The sequence below is a fragment of the Ambystoma mexicanum genome, chromosome 6p, assembly GCF_040938575.1.
Source record: "Ambystoma mexicanum isolate Mex_15411 chromosome 6p, UKY_AmexF1_1, whole genome shotgun sequence".
NCBI lineage: Eukaryota > Metazoa > Chordata > Amphibia > Caudata > Ambystomatidae > Ambystoma > Ambystoma mexicanum.
The window spans coordinates 227,310,195-227,331,441 of NC_090935.1; the positions used below are offsets into that span (position 1 = coordinate 227,310,195).

The following is a 21,247-nucleotide window of genomic DNA, read 5'->3' on the forward strand; positions in this document are numbered from 1 at the left end:
TGTCCTGGTGTTGGTACATATAATGTAGATAGATCATTTGTATTACACATGTAGCTAATTGTATCACAAATGTATCTAATCCTTCTCTTTGCATGCATAATTAAATTGATCTCATAGGATTACAAATTTGGGATAATTGCCCCAATAGACCTTTAGCCAATAGACTGCTGAACAATTTAGAGGCATTAGACCGTTATCATCATGTGTCAGGCCCAACACATTTGGCCATCCCAGGCCAGACTTAATTTTCTCTACTAATGTTTGGCTTCCTATTGCCTCCCCCGTTCCTCTCCTGTGGACCAAACATTTGGGTATCCCCTATCAATTCACTGCATGACCTTGGCTGCTTGCACCATATCTAACAGACATTTTACTTATGCCAGATCTTGGAGTAAAATATGACCTGACAACGCTACCCTTTTTTTCTCCTGGCCCTTCTTCACTTCCTTTGGATGTAGATCAAGCCAGCGCTGCTGTAGATAAATGGCTGCTTTCTGCTTTGGATTGTGTCATCTCTCTTAAAGTCCTTTTTTGTACTACCAGGAAATAGAAATCTAAGTGGCTTGCCCATGAGCTTCAAAAATGTATATCTGTCATTAAAACCGCAGAAACAAAAAGGCAATCTAATTCCACTCTAGGAGGACTGGTGTATTACACCAACTGCATACTTACAAAAGAGCTAATTTCCAAGCAAAGGAAGCTTATTTCTCCCTGCACATTCAAAACTCCTCAAATCAGCATAGGGAATGCTTGACTATCCTCAAAGAATTAACTAGCCCTGCAATGGCCGCCTCTTATATGACAGCGTTTGAACTTCTTTGATTAATCAGCTATGAAACCTCTTCTTTGGTAAAGTTATGGATCTCCATAGCCTTTATTAAAGTTTAGTGCTGCATTCTTCCTTTGACCCTGTGTCCATAGCAAGTCCTCGCTGTGATTGTTTTTTCCTATCCTTCCCCACTAAGTACCTAATATTATGTAGGTGACATTACTGGTTTCATCTGGACCTATGCCCTATTGACACCCGCATGCGTCGCTGTGATGCTATCAGCCCATCATTTCTCCAAGTTCATAACACCTCTCTTTAATTGGGTGCTTTCCCGGTGGCTTTTATGGCAGCCATCTTGACCCCCCCCCTTTCAGAAGAAACAACTCTGAACTCTTCTATCACTCCTATTTTCTGTCCTTTTCTTTCCTCCTTGCTAGGAGAATTTAAGTACAAGCTAAGGGCCAGCTTTGGAAATCTGCTGAAAACAATGGGCTACCTCATCCGTTTCAAATGGGCTTCAGCCACTCCAAGTGCATGCTGTCAGTGCTGGTGGTAGTGGTGGTGATGATGTTAGGCAACTGATGGATGTCAGTGGTGTTAGATCATTGGTGAACCTGGATCTGTCAGTCCATTCTTACACTGTTGGCCTCACCTCACATTTTGAGCCTTCTCTTTGTAGGTGTCCCTCAGGGCTCTTCCATTGCACCCCTTTTTTAAATCTTTACGTCCCCCGCTCTGGCTGAGATTATTGAATCATTTGGATTCAGCTTCTATACTAATGCTGATGATAACCAACGATTCAGCTCTTCTGGGTGGAAAGCTAAAGGATGTTGCTTGCAAATTCCAGCATTGCATGGGGATCAATCAAAGCAGGCTTAAGCGTAGTAGCAAGAAGATTAATAACCTTAGGATATGGGAGCTGCAGCTGTGGCCTTCCTCCAGGGCCTCATGTCCTGACCCAGTTGCTATGGTTAATAGCGCAGATTAGACAGGTGAGACTTCCACCTATTCCTGTCACCACTTGGATGTAATTGTTATGGTTTAATCTAGACTTACTAATATAGTAATGCAATCTATCTTAGTCTTCCAGACGGCAGCCTTCAACTGCTTCAAATGTTTCAAAATGTGGCCACCCGACTTCTTACCAATTATAATCAATGATCACATATTACTCCTGTCCTCATTTCCCTGTATTGGCTCCCTATTAAATAGTGGATTAAGTTTAGGCTCAGTATTTGACCCACAGAGCCTTCATTTGATTCATAGAGGCTTTAATGAGGCAATATACCCCACTGTTTCATATTGCCATTAGCCCATGTAGTTCCCTGCGCGAGTCCTAATGGACTTTAATTTAGACAAAAAAAGAAACTAACCGTGTTATGCCGCCGTAGTTTCCCAAGTCTGTTTCCAATGTTGATGACCGTGACGTCATCAATAATGAAACGGATTTAGGAGACAAAGGTGCAGTGCCACGACACTCAACAAAGTATGTTTATTTATTACTTAAATTAAACACTCTTAGCACCAGCGTAGGAAACTACACGGGTGTTAAGAGGCTAGCAGAACTGAGGCTGCTCGGACACAGGCTTGTACCAGAGAATACAGCCTGCATTCAGAGCATCCTGATTGGCCAGTGCTCCCTTCTAGGGTGCTAATGACAGAGGCCTTGTTTGCTTTCTTCCTGTTTGGCCCAGTCCCCTCCTACTAATGCTTTTAAGCCTGCATGTAAGCACTTTTTGAAAGTTCCTCGCTTCTATAAAGTCGACGATATATCTTCTCTTTTTTCTGCTTCGACGATTTATCTTCTCTTTTTTCTGCTTCTGCCTTACGGAACTCTTTCCTACTGTCCATTCAAGAAACCAGTAACTTACTTTCATTCTCTAAGCTTAACAAGACTCTGGGCCTCATTACGGGTCCGGTGGTAACCGTGCGGGTAAAACCAGCTTGCCGGTAACACTGGGGTATTACAAACCCAGCGGCCGGAAAGCCAGGGACCGGTAATATTTTTTTCCACATTCCTATAGAGTCCCATAGGACTCTATGGGAATGAGGACCACGGAAACATCAGCACCGGTAATAACTGTGCAACTCTGTGGGCGGGTGCCGGCCCGCCCAGCAAGTCAGACCTGCCGAGACTGAGGGCACCAGCCGTCAGACTTCTACTTTGCCGGTCCGAACCAATGGTGCAGGTAACCTTACTGGCATTTAGACTACCTTTGGGGTGGTTAGGCTATGGCAGGGTTGTCCTAATCCAGGCCTCGAGGCCCAGATCCATGCCAGGTTTTCAGTATACCCCTCTTTAGTATTCAAGAGATACATGTGCATACAATGATTCTAAATGTATGCAAATTTTCTGTCATGAATATTAATGAGGGATATCCTGTAAACCCATCAGGATTCCGTCTCTTGAGGCACAGAGTTGGACAACCCTGGGCTATGGCATGAATGATATGAGGACAATCATGGCACCTACTTCTGTGGTGCAGGCTCTTACTGATGGAGTCTCGTGATTTACTGCATGGTGCAGTGTCAGCCACGGGTAATCTGGGCGGGGTCCTATGGCCGCTGCTGCCTCCTTATTCAGTCAATCCACTTTGAGCTATGCTGTGCGCGAATAAACGCAGTACAGCTTTCTTGCCAGGTTTACGGTTCTGGGCAGGCAATTTAGATGAGAATAGGTGAAAACCCCGCTAAAACTATGATTTATGTGGGTTTCATCCACATTCGTCTAAGGTTTAACAAAACCACATGTGGGGACACATTCCAAGAATGGTAGGGACATGGGAAAACCCATCAAACAACTGTTTTTTACAGGTTTCTTCCATACCGACTCTTAAGAGTCCATGTTCTGCATGCTTGGAAGTCTCTGACAATCTTGCTGTGTACATACAACCGTTGCGGGATTGTTTTGAAAATCCAATTTTGCGACTTTATTTCCTTGTCTCTTTTCCCATCTGTCCATATGAGGGTGGTGAAATGTCCATACATTACATCTCCTGGTGCACCAGGAGGTTCTGCAATGCTTTGGGTCCAAGAAATTCCATGCTTTTACCATCTTTTCTCAAGTGCAATCTGGCTGCCCACCACACCGATCCCATTTGTCCAGAAGCAGTCAGACTTTATACAGCTGGGAATCTTTTTTCTTAACCGATCGGATTCTCTGTGCTTGTCAATCCCTAAGGAATAAGGCGATGATCGGTCTGGGTCCATCTGTGTTTGCCAGGCGTCGCAGCCTCCTCAACTTCTGGGTCTTTGTACATTAAATGTGTTGTTGCACATCAAGACCTTTGATCCCGGTTTCTATCTTTGAAGGAAGGCTATTTGAGTCACCTCCGTTCTCCCTTCATCCCAAAGAAGTAGATGTTATTTTTCTCCCTCCAATCCTCCAGGTTCGTGTTAGCTAGCTCTTGGAATTTGCTAGATCTCTCACTGTTCCTAATCTATATTGCATTTGTGTCTGGTTGTCATGTCAGAGTTTATAATCTGGATGTCCTCGTGGGTGGCCATGGTCCTACCATCAGACAGCCCTTCACCCTTTTTACTCGTATCCATTGCTTGAGGATCGCTTCCACAGTCGACTCAGAGGACTCCGCCATCACGTCTATCATAGTGCAAAGGATGTTGTTTCTTGGCCCTTTGATGGCCATTGTTGCTGCCTTTCAAGAGTGCCCTTTAAGTATTTTAAAGAAAAACAGTGTCAAAGCTGTGGTGCTTAGCATTTTCCACTCAGCAGCATGAGACACCTTTATTCAAACTCTGAAGCATTGTTGTCAGGAATCTAGAGTTTTTAGACACACTTAATAAAAGGTCAGAGGCCATGTCTGCATGAAACATGTTGGCCTTGTCTTTTCACTTTTTCACATTAAGAATGTACAACCTTTCAGACTTCTCTTTGCTATGAACAAGTGCTGTTTACTTCTACAGGGACGTTTGGAGGTGTTGTCATTCAGGAATTGAGGTATGTATGCAGCACGCACTGATATGATATGATATGATAGGTTATTTATAACACGCTTAATACCCAGAGGTTTCTAAGGGCGGACCCGGGGATCGAACCTGTGGTGCTCCGTGTCGACTTGCTTCCAAGGCAAGCTCGTTGCCGCTGAGCTATCCTCCCGCGACTGGGGCTCATCAGGCCGTATGGAGAACCTTCACGGTGGGTATTCAGTAGACACCAAGCTCGGCTTTCCACCATCTTGAATGTAACTCAGCAATTTTTATAATCACACTGTTTCATTATCTGCCTGTGTTCTGGAGAAGATGTTGTTCACCCCAAAATATTGTAATGGTGTGCTTAGACAATGAAGTCTCCTTTTTGGCATCAGCTGGGGTATCTCCAGCTGTTGGAGGACATTCACTAGTCCTACTGCATGAAAGCGCCTAAGGTCTAGATTCAAATAACACTCCTTACATGTCTTTGCAATAATAAATATTCTCTAATTTTGTATTTCAATTTAACTCTTAAGATTCCAGTCATAAACCTCTTTGAAAACCTGATTGAACTAGCTGAAGGGCAAAACCTCCACCCCAAAAACATTTTTCTGACAAAAACCTTGATACTTCCAAAGAACTGCAGAATAGTTCCTTCCTGGTTATTTCAGGTGTTGCAATGCTACTGGTTGGAGGTAAGGACACCATCTGATAGCAGGTGGCCAAATGTATCTTAACACAGTGAGACTTTTCCAAAATCAAGGTGAAGAGAACTTCCTAGTAGTGATCGCAATGGAACAAATTTATAAAGGGAGGTCTTAGAAGGCTTGATGCAACAACATAGTCGCCTGTGTCTTCCTGAGCTTCAAAAAACTGGTCAATCTCTCTGCACCAAAATATTGATACACAACGTATTGACCTGTTACACCATCAAGTACCTTCCGGCAAATATGAGCAGACCAGTAAACTAATCGAGCTAGAATAAGTGTGGTGAGCTTTTTGCTGGGATTTGCACATTGTTACGGATGTGATATTGTAGATAATGTTGCTGACAATATGTTTTATTGTCTCAATTATGATATATAACACTCTAATATAGCATATTGAGCAGAATGGGAAAATGTGTGTTAGATTATGAGAAGCAGAAATGTACATTTTTTGCGCTAAGTTATTTTGGCTTAGTGACATCATACATTTATCAAAACAGAAAGCTAAACTCTTCAATTTTAATGTAGGCATTCCTGTTCAGTTGGTTACTGATTGGTAGGGTTTGGAAATTGGAAGCAAACAGGATTATATTAATCTGACAAACGATTTGAAAATACCTTGCATTCAATGTTCCCCCTTGTATATCATATAGCAATCCGTATGTGTAATCACTTCAAGTGGCATTGGCCAAACTTCTGAGGTGGAGAGGATGATTTTGTCTTTTACAAGGTCACCCGTCATGCCACGGAAATCCTGGCCATCTTACTGCCAAACCCGCACTGAGACATGAACAGACATTTCAGCTGATCAGGACACTAGTAGGGTCTGTATGGTCTGATTTGGCTGGAATTCTCAGAAGAGGAAGGGGCTGATGCCCCGAATTCCATGCTCTAGAAGTAGATGGCGGATTGTCCACCCATTCCGCCACCCTCTTCCGGGGTACTATACGTGGCAATTGCACTCAAACCTAAACAATCCATGGCACTTACTTGTTACCAAGCTCCATCTCCGTGACCGTGATCTCTTTGACATGCCAGAAGGTGTCAGTTTTAGAAGAGGACTTTTTCCCATCTTTTGGACAGTGCCCGACACAGATGGCTGCAATCTCGCCAAGGTTCTTGGAGGGGAATTTAAATCTATCAGATGCTGCCCTGGAGGGAAAATGGGACATTGCCATTATTCCTGAGAAAACTGAGAACATCAGTGAGAAACAACACACAATCATTTGCTTTGGTGTGATATGAAAGTGGCACACTCACAGTGGGAGCAGATACATTGATATTTTGTTGGAGCAATTAATATTTTATCGGCTGAGAACAAGCCACTAGTCAATGATAATGTAATATTGCCCCATGTTAAACACAGAATCTTATCAGCTATTAGAGCTTGGAGCAGGTTTACTCGAACTCAAATGACTCTTGAAATTGTCTACTCGAAAGGAAGCAATTTGAGATCAGTTTTAATAGATGGGCACTTTTCTGCAGATACTAAGATTAGTGAAGACAATGCACCATAGAAATTCAATTTTGACTCCTACAAAAAACAGAGCAAGCTTATTTTGTACCATTTTAATGCTTGTGTAGCAAACTTTTCTTGCTTCCAAGCACATTACATAAAGTTCTCTGCGCGAGGACAAAAATGGGGCAAATTACTTTTCCTCTATATTTTGTTGCTTATGCATGAGAAATGGGGCTTCAAACTTAATTCTATCTTTTACATTTGGAAAATGGAGAAAAATAATGTTGCCAGACTCTTTGGCCTGGAGCAGAACTATATGTAATGTGGTATAGACTAAGGGCCTGATTTGTGGAATTTCTTGCGTGGTGCAAAGCGGCTTTTCACCGGTGCAAAGTGACTTTGCACTGCCAACAAACACCCTGACTGATGGAACAGTGCAAAGTGTATTTTTGCAGTGTGACTTTGCACTGCAAAAATACACTTTGCATTGTTCCATTGATCAGGGTGTTTGTTGGCAGTGCAAAGTTACTGTGCACCACTGAAAAGTCACTTTGCACCGTGCAAAATATTCCATGAATCAGGCCCTACATTTGAAAAACACCTGTTTGTCTTATCTTCTATTAAGAAAGCAGCAAAATGACACATACAATACGTCCAGAATCCATCCGAGTAGGTATTTAAACCAAGGACTAAGGGTAGTAGATAAGTGAGCAAAGGTTGCAGTAGACGCCCCACATGCTGGAGTCTACTTTGCAAAGTTAGGGGATCTTTATTCAGAGATGAATTTGTTGATTGTGTCAAATTGGTATGTTTGTAAATTGCAGAACCTACTCCAGCTCCTTGATACCTTTATGCTAGGCAAAAATACAAAAAACAAGGGAACAAATGAACATGATGAATAAGAGAGATTGAGAGAAAATCTCCCCTTCCCAACACTGTGTTGTAAAGACTGACGGCCTGTCACCATGTCGACCCAAGGTCATTTTCTCCCTTCTACCTCCCTCTCTACACCAGGCCCCCTCAATCCAATAAGCCTTCTTTGATTTCAACTCGATCCTAAGGTCTCCCTTTGAGCACCAAGAAACAATTGCACGTTAACAACAGCTAGTCCCCACCCCAGCCCTAGATCTCCCAGGATAGTGATCATCCCAAGACCAACATGCAACTCCATCTAAGATGTTGGTACAATGACCACTCCCATTCTCTCTTACCTTCCTACAAGGTAATTCACTCTGCTCTGTCTATCACTGTGGATGAAGGTAAGCCCAGCTGCTTCACCAACTTCATCCCCGTTCTCTGATTATTTCCCACAAACTCTCCACTACCATTCAGGCCCTCCTGAACCCCCTAACGCACTTCATCTCCTCCTTTTTGTCTACTAATGACATCCCCTCATACCTTACGTCCGAGACCTCCAAGATGCAAGACCCTCAGATTGCCCTCTTCTTTTTCCCACCTCTTTGTCCAGGCCACCTCTTTCCTCGATTCTCCATTCCCATGGCTCCTTCTCCTCTACCTCACCTGCTGAACTGGCACTCATTCTAGAACTCCAATCAATCCGGTTGGGATTCCATAAACCCCTCTAAGCACATCTCTGATGACATTCATTCCACCTTCCTTCCACCCCGCCTAATATCCAGCTTCCTAACTCAGTCTACGCCTGTGTTCCTACTTAGGTGGTAGGAACCCTGCTCATGTATCATTGAACGACGAGATTCCATACCCAATATACCCCCGCTCCCAAGCCCTCAGAACCTTGCATGCATGCCTTTTGCCTTCTATAATGACATTGCACCTGTTTGCCAGCAATTGAAATGGCAGTAAATCAGGAAACTGTGCGGGAACGAGAACCCTGCTTTCATTTCGTGATTTGGTTTTATATAAGCAATCATGATTTTATGGTGTTTACACGAGTCGGGATGCTGAATGTGGGGACCCGCGAGAAATCGTAAAAGAAATACCCATCTTCTACAATTTCATAATTACAATAAGAATACTGGATATAACTCCATTGTTCTTTTCTTCTTACCACCACATACCTTGCAAATTTCCTTTTCTTAGAATTGTTTTCCATGAGGAGCTCCTTAGATCTTCCTTTCTTTCCTTCTAAAATAACCCATATGTTTTCCTTAGTCTCAGCATCATCTCGGTCACTGGTTACCGTGATAATTTCATATGCTTTGAAGACAAAATAAAACATGCACCCAATATTAAACACTGCACTGGGTACATTGTATTAACCAATACAAAGGTGGGCCTGAGGAGAAATCTCCTGAGGCCCCTGTTCAAGCCCCAAGTTCACAAGCTCGACATAAGCAAGCGCAGAGTATCTCTTTCACCTAGGGTATACTTCTTCAGAAAGATGGACGGCAAGAGAACTCTGGCAATACCAAGTACTGGTTGAAATAAAGGAATGTCCACACAAGTTAACAATTCTATATGCAAATCATCTACTGTTGCATATACAACAGTATGTAATCTTGTAAGCAATAATCTTAAGTAACCTTTAAGTAACTTTGTAACCTATGCCGTGATACCCCAGGGTGTGGGCGTATAACCAAATGCAATAAAATAAATCAATAAATAAATAAATAAACACTTAGAAGGTATCTTTAACATTTACAAGCCTCTGTTGAGTTGACAGAGTGTGTTCTGATACTCGCAGGATTATTAGCTTTGACACTAGAGGCTTCACCCAACTCAGTCTAGAATGTCCATAGTTCCAGCAAGTAGGCTCCAGTCTTGGGACCATGCAGCTATTTGTTGGTGATTCTGGCCCTGATGCTGCTGTTGTCTCAATGATAATCCTAGGCCAATGTTAGCCTAAGAAACTTGATGCCAGAATGTTCTGTAGCTTTCTGCCGAGTTCTGTCAGTGCCTGGCCCTCTGGATGTTTCTGGTTACAGTAGGGCAAATCTTATGCGTTGTTGGGATTGCTGTGTTGGCTCTAGCAATGTTGAAGGTTCCCAAAAACTGTAGAAAATTGGAGGGCCAATTGAAGAAGAAAGGGGACAAAGAGTCTGCTGATGCATGAAACTGTTGATACCTGTCCGGTCCAATGAAAATAACAGCTTTGATATGATATATGATATGATAATGATACGCTAAGTCATGTATAACGTCAATGTACACAAGTGTTTCTAGGCGCGACTTTGGTAGTGGGATGTACAATGGCGGTCCAGCGACAACTGCAGGAAAGTAGAATTATTCACAGTTTTTCTCTTTCAACACATCGCAGCATTAAGCCCATTAGTGGTGCTCTCTCTTTATAGCATCTTTGGAGCTAATGGGGAGATCGTGTCCAGCCCTAAGGATGCACCCAGACAATCAGTGGTCTATTCATCCTTTCCAGGTCTGATCCAAGGTTTGATCTGGCATGTGTATTCCCAGTCAAACCCCAGACACCCTTTCACATTACTCTCACACAGGGTGCTCAGTTAGGAAATTACCCTAAAGGCCACATCTATGTCATGCCATCAATTTTGTCCAAGCAGGATGTCTTTCCTTGCCTACCTGGCAACAGTCATGTTCCGGTGAGGAAAGCCACCAGCAAGTCGTCATGCATTTCACATTCGCCCACATACAGCTAAACCATGGCTGAGTATAGTACTTCACACTTGATTTTGGCCTGGTGCTCTGATGAGTCACCAGGGTTACCAACTACAACCCACAGCAATTAGGTACTCTGGCACCAACCTGTAAAGTACTCACAGGCAGTCATGTGTGAGTATTCAGGGAAATCAGGGTACTTGGTGTACGTTTACTCTGAGATGCTTCAGATCTCTGATGAGCAAATAGTCACATTGTGTCCCTGAAGAAGCTTCTGATTAAAACTCATCAAGGAAACTTAAGTAACCACCAGGAAGAACACAACAACCAGAAGGTTCTCTTTCCACAATCACAATTTAGGACTTTTGAGCAACACAGCACACCATTCCCAGATTATGAATGGTGGGAGATTTGCCTAGCAGGATGTTCTTCAGGTTCTAATCAGCCAAACCTCCTTGAAAGGCCTTATCATGAAGCCTAACCTTTGTAGGCTAATAGAAAACCGGAGCAGCTCAGGTTGCTTCCCTTTGAAAGGCAAAATCCTCTTGCAACATTCATGATATGTCTCTATTTTAATGATATACCACATACTAAAGCACTGTAAAAGAAGGAAACTGCATAATTTTCCTTTTTAATAGTGGCACACCGCGGTTGTCTACTTTTCAGTTGCCATTAATATCTAGTTGTGACAAAATTGTACTTAGGGTTGTAGCATAACACTGGTATCTGTAGCAAGCACGTTCACAGACTATCTTGGCACTGTAGACGGATAACCCCAGGTCTTCCAGCACCCTGTGTGAGATTTTTGGATGCTCCCCACCCCACGAGAAAATGCCATGCCACAATAAAAAAAAAACAGCAGGATTGGGTACATTAAAAGTCATGCCACAATAGTGAAGGGGTAGCATGGCTGCCGCAAAATGCCATTCTAGCCAAATATTAACGCATAACATGTGAGGAATGTGCGGGCATCCTCACTTCTTTTTCTCAATACATCCTCCTCCCAGGTGGCTAAGGAAAGGCCATCACTATTGGATCCTGACCCTAGGGGTGGATATGTGCGGGAGGATCACCTGGGTGGAGGAGACTTCGGGAGTGGGGATGAGGCACCGTTGAGTGAGATGCAGTATCCCCCATTTCCCTTTTGTAACAAGTCGAATATTCCCCAGGCCTTGTAGGTTATTACCAGTCCCTTCCCTATTTGTCCAGAAAATCATCTCTGAGTAAACACCAGTCAGGTACTGGGACGAGGAAGAGAAAGAAACAAACTAGAACCATACATGCTCTCTTTATTGAGTCTTACACACATACACACCACTCTGGTACAGGGACGTGGAAGAGGGATGCTGAGTACTACGATCGTTGTGTAATGAACACCCATTGCCTGCACCTTAAGCCATGGGGGCAGTATAAATGGCATGCTCAGGTGAGGCCAAGGGAAACGACAGTGGCACGCCTGCTGGAGCAGCTGGAGTAAAGCAAGAGAGACGTGTGCTCGAAGTGCCTAGGAGCTGCAGAGTTGTTGCACCAGAGGCTGAGTGTGGCTGATTTGCATACCTCCCGGATTCAGAGAGACTCCCTTTCCATATGGCCGAGGCCGCGGAGACCCTATAGAAGAGGGACATTGATCCGGGAATAGTGAGAGCAGCGAGAGCCACACAACGAGCCTGCCAATGCAGAGAGGAACACCTGGAGACAGCGATGGCTGAGTGACTGTGGGGTGTTGGGGTGTAGACCGCGTGGTTGCTGCAGGTCGGGTGGCTCATGAGTGAGTGAGAGACTGTTTCAGCAAGGTGAATGCCAGACTAGTTTGAAATCAGTCAAATTACTGAATACATTTAATAACGATGAACCGAACCTGTTAAAGAAACCGAGTGAAAGGTTTGAATGAATACTGAACTGTAAAATGGAGGGTAACCGGGAGTGGAGTGAAATTCCAGGGTGAATTGTGAATACCGAACTGTGAAACAGATGAAAGGAAGGCTAACATGCAGCTGAGTGAAGTCCCAGGGTGAACTATGAATACCGAACTGTGAAAAAGATGAAAAGAAGACGAACCCGGAGCGGAGAAAAATCACAGGGTGAATTAAATTTAAAGGAAAGTGTGAGTTTAAACAAGCTGTTACAAGGCCTAGAGAGGGCCAGAGAAAACTGTTGATTTCTACAAAGTGATTAACTTGAATGGCAAGATCCTTTTTAATATTGATCTGATTGAAAGCCATTATGCCATTCCCTGATACACATGAACTGTGTATCGGCAAGTGCCATAGGAATATAAAGAACAGTGTGACTAGAAGCTGAAACAGTGGCAATGCGCCTATAAAGTAGAAGCCAATAAGGTGTGTGGGTTGCGTGACCTGTAATGGGTGGACCGGGTGGTCTGACAACTACGCCTAGACAGAGTACAACCACCTAAGGAAAAGCCACTTAAGACACCAACAAGCTTATTATTGAAGGCAGGAGAATTTTTGTGTTTTGAAATCAAGGAACTGAACTTTATGAAATTGATGAAAGGCAACCAAGCCAGAGGAGCTAGATGTATCCCAAAGAATTGTGTTGTTTTGAAATTTAAAAACTTGAAAGCTTGGGGAAGGGGGCCCTTCTTTTTTGTTAAGTGAACTATCTTGAACCTGGGTGAAGGGAAAACCCATTTTCCATCCAAGAGCTGGATAAAGCTCTGAGCTTTTATTTAAACACTTTTTATTTTGAGCATGACATCCCTACACATTGTATACAATTAGATGTGAGGGCAAGTATAAGTTCTAGACACAGAAAGGCATTTGCTTTGGACGTCCTGAGATAGACTATCATTAGCTTTATTTAGGCAGGGAAATCCAACCTTAGCACAGGGAGGTCATTTCTCCAAAATGCCTGGGGTAGCGGATGTGACATCACACAACACTTGACCTCTGATGACATCACAGGAAGTTATGCCATTTGACTCCACCCCAAAGTGACATCATGGGAAGCGATGGAACACATTTCACCCCCTTGACAAAACAGGAAATGGCATCACATTGCATTGTTCCTAAGAACACTACGAAAAATATGGTTACAATATTATTGTATTATGATATCCATTTCATACAAGAATGAATCCCCATATGTATCGTTAATATTAGTGTTTATAGGCCCATATTACCAAATTACGGTGAATGCAAGCAGGCGTCCAAGGCCAAATTATAATGATGTGTTATTATATAGCACTTATGCTTAAGCACTTTATATAGAACACATATACATGAAATATCTCCCAACCTGTGTTGGTACTCATTTATAGACTTCAGAAAGATAAAGGGCTGAATTGGCATTGCCGGGATTCGAACCTGCAACTTGCAGATCACACACACATGGCAGCAGCGAGCTATCTTAACAGCTATAACTGTCTTACCAGCTACATGTCTGAATTTTCTCAAAGTGAGAAAGCAAATTACACTGTGTAGTGGATACCAATAAACTGGTAACTGTATAGAATTCCAGAAAGACTATTTGTTATTCATATTCTTTCTTATTTAGGGTTACTGCTCAAAGTGTTACACTTGTGGAACCCCCTGTTTTTTTAAGAGGTCTCAACAAGAAAGCTAGCTACCCCAGAAACAAAGAGCCACATGGCGCTGGTCACAGTCCAGGAGCTTCCATTTCTGTAATTTATTTTTTTAGGGGTAGCAAGGGGGACCACAGGGGCAGCAAGGGAGAACTCAGGGGTTGCAGTCGTGACCCCCAAATGACGTCCCAAATGACGTCCCTGCCTTAGCATAGGGCAAGGTAGGTCTTTTTCCAATCCTCCCTTTGTTTTAATACAAGTTTATAACCCAAACTGCATTCAGTTGTCTGTGTCTTCTTTGTGATGCCTTCACACAAGCTTGCTTTATCATTTTGTGGACACCCATCAAAAATTAGCAGTACCATTATGGCTCCTCGCCCCTCACCCCCAACTTCGCAGTCAGCACTGAAAACACACGTGCACATCCATACACAAGATTCACTCCCTCATTTACTCAAACCATTCACTCTGGCACCCATACAACATACCACATGTGCTCATTCATAGTCACACACATTACATGATACTGCATAACACACACCCTTGCATACACACACACATACATCATAAATGCTTAGGAAACTTTACATCATAAATGCTTAATAAAATTAATAAACAATACAGTGCCTTCCCAATAGACAATACACAAATCACTACCTCACCTTCAGTAAAGAATCTGGGGGTCTCTCAATAGCGAGAGTCACCATTGGGGCAAAACTTGACTATTGCATCGTTCTTTTTGCTGGCACCTCAGCCAAAAATCTCAACAGACTTCAGATCATTCAAAATAATGCTGCCCTAAACATTCCCAAGAGGGTGCATATCTCCCATGCCAGACGCGCTGTACACTGGCTCCCCGTCAAAGAACACATCACATTCAAGACCCTAGCCATAGCCCACAAGTGCCTCCCTTCCACAGCCCCCTCTTATCTTTTAGAGAAAGTAGTCAGAGCCAGCTCTGCCAGACGCAAAAGATCACACTACTCCAACCAGCTGCGCACCCCCACCATCAAAAGGGAAAGTAGGCGGCTCCAGCTTCCCATTAATAGCCCCAAAACAATGGGATGCCCTCCCAAATACCCTAAAGAAAGAGACCTCCCACGTGTCCTGTCCTTCTGCAAAGCCCTCAAAACGAGGCTCTTTAACTAGTCCTCATTACAGCCCTAGGTACACCCAGATATCTGTGTCCAGGAAGGAATTAGTTGTTTCCGGTTCCCCTGTAACCATTGAACCGTAGAGCCCCCCGCCACCACCAATTGCAACATGCCACGTTTAACTACCACCTGTCTGGTATTTATGTTAATTGTAACCACGAACCACAGACAGGTTGTCTTGCCAGGCTGTCTTTCCTTCTGTTTCCTGTAACTAAGTAAGCCTTGCTTGTAACAGCGCCACGATGCCCGACGGCTGCTTTGTGCACTTTATAAATGTAAAAAAAAAATAAAGATGCAGGCCAAATTCATATGCGCACACATGCACAAAACTCCCTTTTTTTTACCTGCTCCCTTGTTCCGACCGGACCCACATCCGTCTTTGCCTGGAAGGCCTACCGCGCTCTAGCCTCCATTACGCCATTACGCATGGGAGCTGGTTTCTTGTCATGCACATTGAGACCGGACAGAAAGTAACGTTCTAATTGCAGCATGGCGCTCCTGAGTTTCTTTCTGAAACGTTCTAAAGTAACGTTCTAATTGCAGCATGGCGCTCCTGAGTTTCTTTCTGAAACGTTCTAAAGTAACGTTCTAATTGCAGCATGGCGCTCCTGAGTTTCTTTCTGAAGCCGGGGAGCATGCGCTCCTACTTCAGAATGAAGCCAGGTCATTTCTTTCTGAAGTTGGAGCACGTTCACCCCAACTTCAGTAAGCTTGGTAGGGCCGGCTGAAGGGGTGATGCGGTGCACCCTTTATTTTGTGTGCCCCTGTGCGGGTTCACCACTCGAGCGTACCTTTAGCTGGCCTTGAACAGATGCATATTCAGAGGCGTAGCCAGGATTGTCTAGCAAATGGGGCCTGAAGCTAATGTAGTTGGGTCCACTGCACTGACAAAAATATCGGTAAATGCCCACACACCGCATCGGAGTGGGCATTTGCAGAATTTGGGTCCTTGCCACTCAGGCCCTCCCGTGCCTACGTCTCTGTGCATATTGTTACCCAACTCAATTGCTCTCATTTTATCGATTCAAACCTACGACCATGAGGGCAAATCTCTGTAGTGGATGCATTATTCCACTGAGTCACAGACCCGGATGCTCAAAATGGGACATAAAAGCTATCCAGCCCAGTAAGTGCATAATCTTGCAGCCGCCAAAAGTGAAAGATGCCTTCTTCACCTTAAAAGCATGACTCATACAGGCATCCCTTGTGTTGTGAATGCTGCTTTTTCTTTGGCACAGTCATTCAAGGCATCCTGCCAGGAAGCAGAGATGAAGGTGAAAATGGCCCGGTACTCAGCCACTCCCAAATGATCTGCTAGTTTATCAGAATGGGGTGAGCATCTGTCATGGTGACAGCATTGTGCCCGTTCTGCACCACACTGAATCTTAAATATGTGGACTCTGATCTGAGCACCAACACAACAGGACTTAACCAGGGACTTTGACATGATTTATTCATCCCCGAGTCCAAAATCTTAGTGACTTCAGCTTTGATGTTATCTGAGAACTTGTCTGACAGCTTGTAACATTTCCTCTTCACAGGCATGCTGTCACCAGTTTCAATGTCATGCTTGTAGCATGTAGTGAATCATGGAGCCCGGAGGAACCGGGCATGAAACTCCTTAAGCAAAGCCTGAATACAACTTGTGGCGACAACTTTACTCCCTCACTCAGCTATCTGTGGGACTAGTGTTCATTACATCTGATAGGCTCAATCTCTCCTGCATTCCTTTCCAACAATAACATCAGGGCTGAAAGTTCCTCATGCCTGAGGTTGAATTGTAGCATGTTGACATAAATCACTCCATGTGCTTCACAGGTGTTTTCAAATCAACTAAATATGTAACATACCCTGTATTCTCAAGGTCAGCGTTAGGGCCAGCACATTTCTCCTCTAAATCCCTAGGGGTTATCGGCTCCATCATGAGGACCTTGAGGATCCTCCTCATAACCATCAGGGATGGCATTCTGGTTACACCAGTCTTTGATTAAGGCCTGGCCAGCTTGTGGGTATCCTTCAGCTATACATGTACAGTCAAGGAAAATCTGCCTGGCATTGGGGGCTCCCTGCTGGTGTCACAACCTTTGCCTAGTAACAAATCTTCGCTCAAATGCATTCCAATTAATCTGATATCTATTTAACTCAGTCCTTTGGCGGTGTCCTTAAAAATAAATACTGAGGCCGAATATCATGTCCTGTCGAATGCATTTTGCATCCCTGATCCATCATCGGGGACTGTCTGTATATCATAGTGCAACATTTAAATCTTTCAAACTCACCGTAATTCACTCCTTACATGTCATGGATATCAGGGTTCTGTGTGCACTCCTGAAAAATGTACTCTTATGGGGCATGAACCGGTGTCATTAAACTAATTATCTGTACCCAATAGCATCGTGGAGTGTCAGCGTTCTGGTTGTGATACCACAGGGGAGCACCCAGCACCACTGAATGTTTCCTGGACAGTATTTCTGAATTGATATCTTCCTCCACAGTGCATGGGAGATCTGGTGGTACCCACATACTTTATATTTTATTTTTTATTATTATTGTATTTGTTTATTTGTAATGCGCCAAAAGCTGCAGCCATCGGGGCACAACAATCACACTATCACATGAACAAATGGGACAGGACAATCAAGATCCTGAAGGGGTCATGTGAGGTAACGTAATCAGTTACTTAAACAAGAACTTTTTTAATACTCTGCGGAAGGCCCTTGGATTCTCCTCCAGCATAAGTGCTAGTGGCAGGGTATTCCAAAACATGGCAGCGCTTACTGGAAATGATCTACCTAGTCCATTCGATCATTTGTGTGCAGGACAATTCAGTTGTGCCAAGTTGGAGGAGCGCAGTGCTCTGGTGGGGGTGTTTTGGGAGATCAAGGATTTTAAGTACGGGGAGCTGTTTCAAAGAGGCAACGATGCACTAGGGTGCCAACTTTAAAGTCTATGCGTTCCCGCACAGGGAGTCAATGGAGGTCCCTCCTATGATGTGAGATATAGTCCCTTCTGGAGATTTGCCTGATGATGTGCACGTCATCATTCTGTATAGTTTGAAATTTGCTCAAACAAGAGCTGGTGGCATCGGTTAGTAAGGTATTACAGTAATCCAACCTTGAGAGGATAGTGGCTTGGGCTATGATTGCACAGTTCTTTTGAGTAAGAAAGGTACGGATGTTCTTTAGCAGGCAGAGATAGTTGCCTGGTTCTCTATGGGCAGGGCGTTGCAGGTTGCTGAGGCTAGTCCTTTCTCAGCCGCGTTCGGTGCTATGCGGCTCGGATGAGCTGCCTGTGCAGACACAGGCTTCTCCTGCTTGGTTCAGCCTGGGTGGAGTTGCAGGGGAATTGCGGGGGCTGCAGGGTCTGGAAGCATCCTGTCGGAGTTGCCTGAACGCCTAAGGAGTACGGGAAGAGCACATGGGAGAGAGCTCTGGCTGAATGGAGTATCAGGAGGAGGAGCACTTTTATCCAGGTCTGAGGAGGGAGCAGTCAATGTGGATGAACCTTTGGCTGAAGCAGATTCCTGTCTGGCTGTTTCAGACATAGGGACAGCAGCAGCTCCCCTCTGCGGCAACATTTGAAATGGGACATTGACCTCCTACTCTAGCTACTATTGAAGCTTAAGGGAAAGTTGGCCTGATTTTTGTCCAGCAATGGTTAGATTATTGCTGGACTTCAGTTATCCTGTTTTCTGTTTCATCATTGCATTTCCTTCTTTATGGTTTCTCTTGTTCATTTACTATCTTTTTTCTTCTCTGTCAATTTATGCCATCATATCATGTAATGTACCATCTCAAAATAAACAAACAACAAAAAAATAAACAAATCAGCAGTACGTAGGTAGTGATGTCTTGCAATTATGTTTGCCTGATATCTGTCTCTGTATGAGCCCTAAGGCCACCTTCCCCATCTAAGGTATCGAATCAAGGGAGCAAACTACTAATGCTGTAGCCTTGTCTTATCCAGAGGCTTTGGTATCTGCAGGCACTGGCAGTGTTTCACCATTAGGGCTGGCATTGGTTGACGTGCATAACTGTAAGAGCTTTGGCACAGTCTAGGCATCCTCTTACTGCTTCAGAGATCCCTACCAGAGTTGATCAAAGCAATGGTGCAGATCCTCTCTCTTTACAGGAGATTTGGAGCTAATGGGGAACGATTGGATTGGATCCATTCAAATATTTGATGACACCCAGTCTTTCATTCAAAATTGGCTGGCCTCTTCTGGGCTCTATATTCCCAATCAAAGCCCCAGTCATTCTTTCACACACGTTTCACCCGATAATATTCTGAGCTGACCAGCAACAGGCCCAGTCAGGAAATGCCTTTATAAGGCTACGTCCCTGGCATACATTTCGTCCATGCAGTCTTGATTTCCTTGCCTACCTGATAACATTCCTGTTAGGTGAGGAAACCCCCCTGCTGGTGGTCAAGCATTTCACATTCCCACACAGATAGGGAAACCAGTTCTGACTGTAGTGCACCACGCTGGATCTTAACACTGTGATCTGTACAGTCACATCTGCTTGTAATTAAATTCACTACATCAAGGTATATTGCCATTAACGAGTCCATTAGGACACCAACAGACCATCCTGTGCATGTACTGAAACAGGACTAAGCAGGGTATTTGATATACTCTGACCCTTAGAGGCTTGTGGCCTCTGAAGGGGGACCTTAATAGAGTCTGAGTCCTTGATGAGGTCCCATATTAGGACCCCTCATGGACAAATTGAGTGTACGGTGAGGGATTACTCAAACATGTCAAGAGCTCTTTAAAGTAATTGCAGTTTAATTGTCCCATCATACCCCAATAATGGCCTTTAAGTTGACATCCTTCATGTGGACTATAGGAATCATATCTCAGGCTGTGGCTGGCACACAGGAGATCTTCCCTAACTCTGTTCAATGCAAGGTAGGCGCAAGCCCATTCCTGGATCCCTTTGAAGACCTTCGCACAAGTACATCAGGTTCTGCATGTGCACTACACCTATGCTCTATCACAATTATCGATCCTCCTTGCAGACTACAGCATTTGGATAGATGACCCTACTGACTCTTTTGGCAGTGCATGGTGGCCTCTTTCACCAGCTCCATGCAGCAAAGGTTTCTGCATCTCCGCCCCCATGGAATGTTTTCATGTGGGTGGAGATGTATGGATCCCTATGGATTCCAGCTGTTTTGTAGACCTGTAAAAAAACAGACAAATTCTGTCTGGGTTCATGCTAATGCCTCACGTCTTGTACGAAAATCCCCAATGGATACAATGATTGTTTTTCCAAAAAGGGACAAAAAGGCAACTTCTTTGGATAAAGGCATGCACAATTGTATGAAAATGTAGAGGTGGCCACAATCCTCTCCAAGCAAATAATAGGCAAAGTAAAATACCATGCAGGTGGTGTGTGTTATATAAATGCATTCAATCATGCACTCATCGTCATGATCACCAGTCACAAAAAAAAGTAGTGATTGTAACCATTCCCTACTTCTACATGAAAATTCGGCTTAGTCAAACAATGACTCTGCAACAGCCTTTCATTCTGTAAACGTGTGATGTGAATGGGATGTGATGTGAATGCAAAACACTGTTTATTCAGCAAAGATTCAATGGCACAAGGATTTTTCATAGTGAGGCATCGCCCGGAACAGCTAGAGTGAAATAAAGTCACACAAAGCAATCAACTATAATTTGGCAGATCAGACCCCATCTGGATGCCTTTATAAGAGTGGTCGTCCTAAAGCAATAGCCAGTATAACAGTGATGATTGTTGGGGTCAAAATGGTTTTGTGATTCAGACCTTGGTAGCTCTCATCACAAGCAATGTTTCCATCCAAACAGCAATCATTCCAGAGTTTTTACATCTTTCTTCAGAAATAACCTTAAACTCGTCAACCCAATGATGGTAAAACCCAGTTTTTTACCCAAACGATTCAAGAATATTCAACTAACTCCAACTTGAGTTCATCGTACTACATGTAAACATGCCTCATGCAGTCCTAATCATAGAACGATATCACTCTGAGCTGTTACATTCCTCAGCGTACTCGGTAGCAGTGATAATCCTATTTCAGTAGACAATTTCTCCGATTTGTCAGAGGTTCTGACTGGAAACAGCACTGTCTGCCATGTACTAGGAG

General features: G+C 43.8%; 1 protein-coding gene across 2 annotated transcripts in view; it reads right to left on the reverse strand.

The window, feature by feature from the left end:
* The window catches only part of LOXHD1 (lipoxygenase homology PLAT domains 1), a 1,234,736-nt gene that overhangs the window by 1,663 nt on the left and 1,211,826 nt on the right, over nucleotides 1–21,247 (reverse strand). For both annotated transcript variants that reach the window (XM_069626921.1, XM_069626920.1), the window contains 2 exons: nucleotides 8,905–9,043; nucleotides 6,397–6,558 (listed from right to left, as the gene is read on the reverse strand). In XM_069626921.1, coding sequence (XP_069483022.1) covers nucleotides 6,397–6,558; nucleotides 8,905–9,043 — 301 coding nt within the window. The remainder of the gene's footprint in view (nucleotides 1–6,396; nucleotides 6,559–8,904; nucleotides 9,044–21,247) is intronic.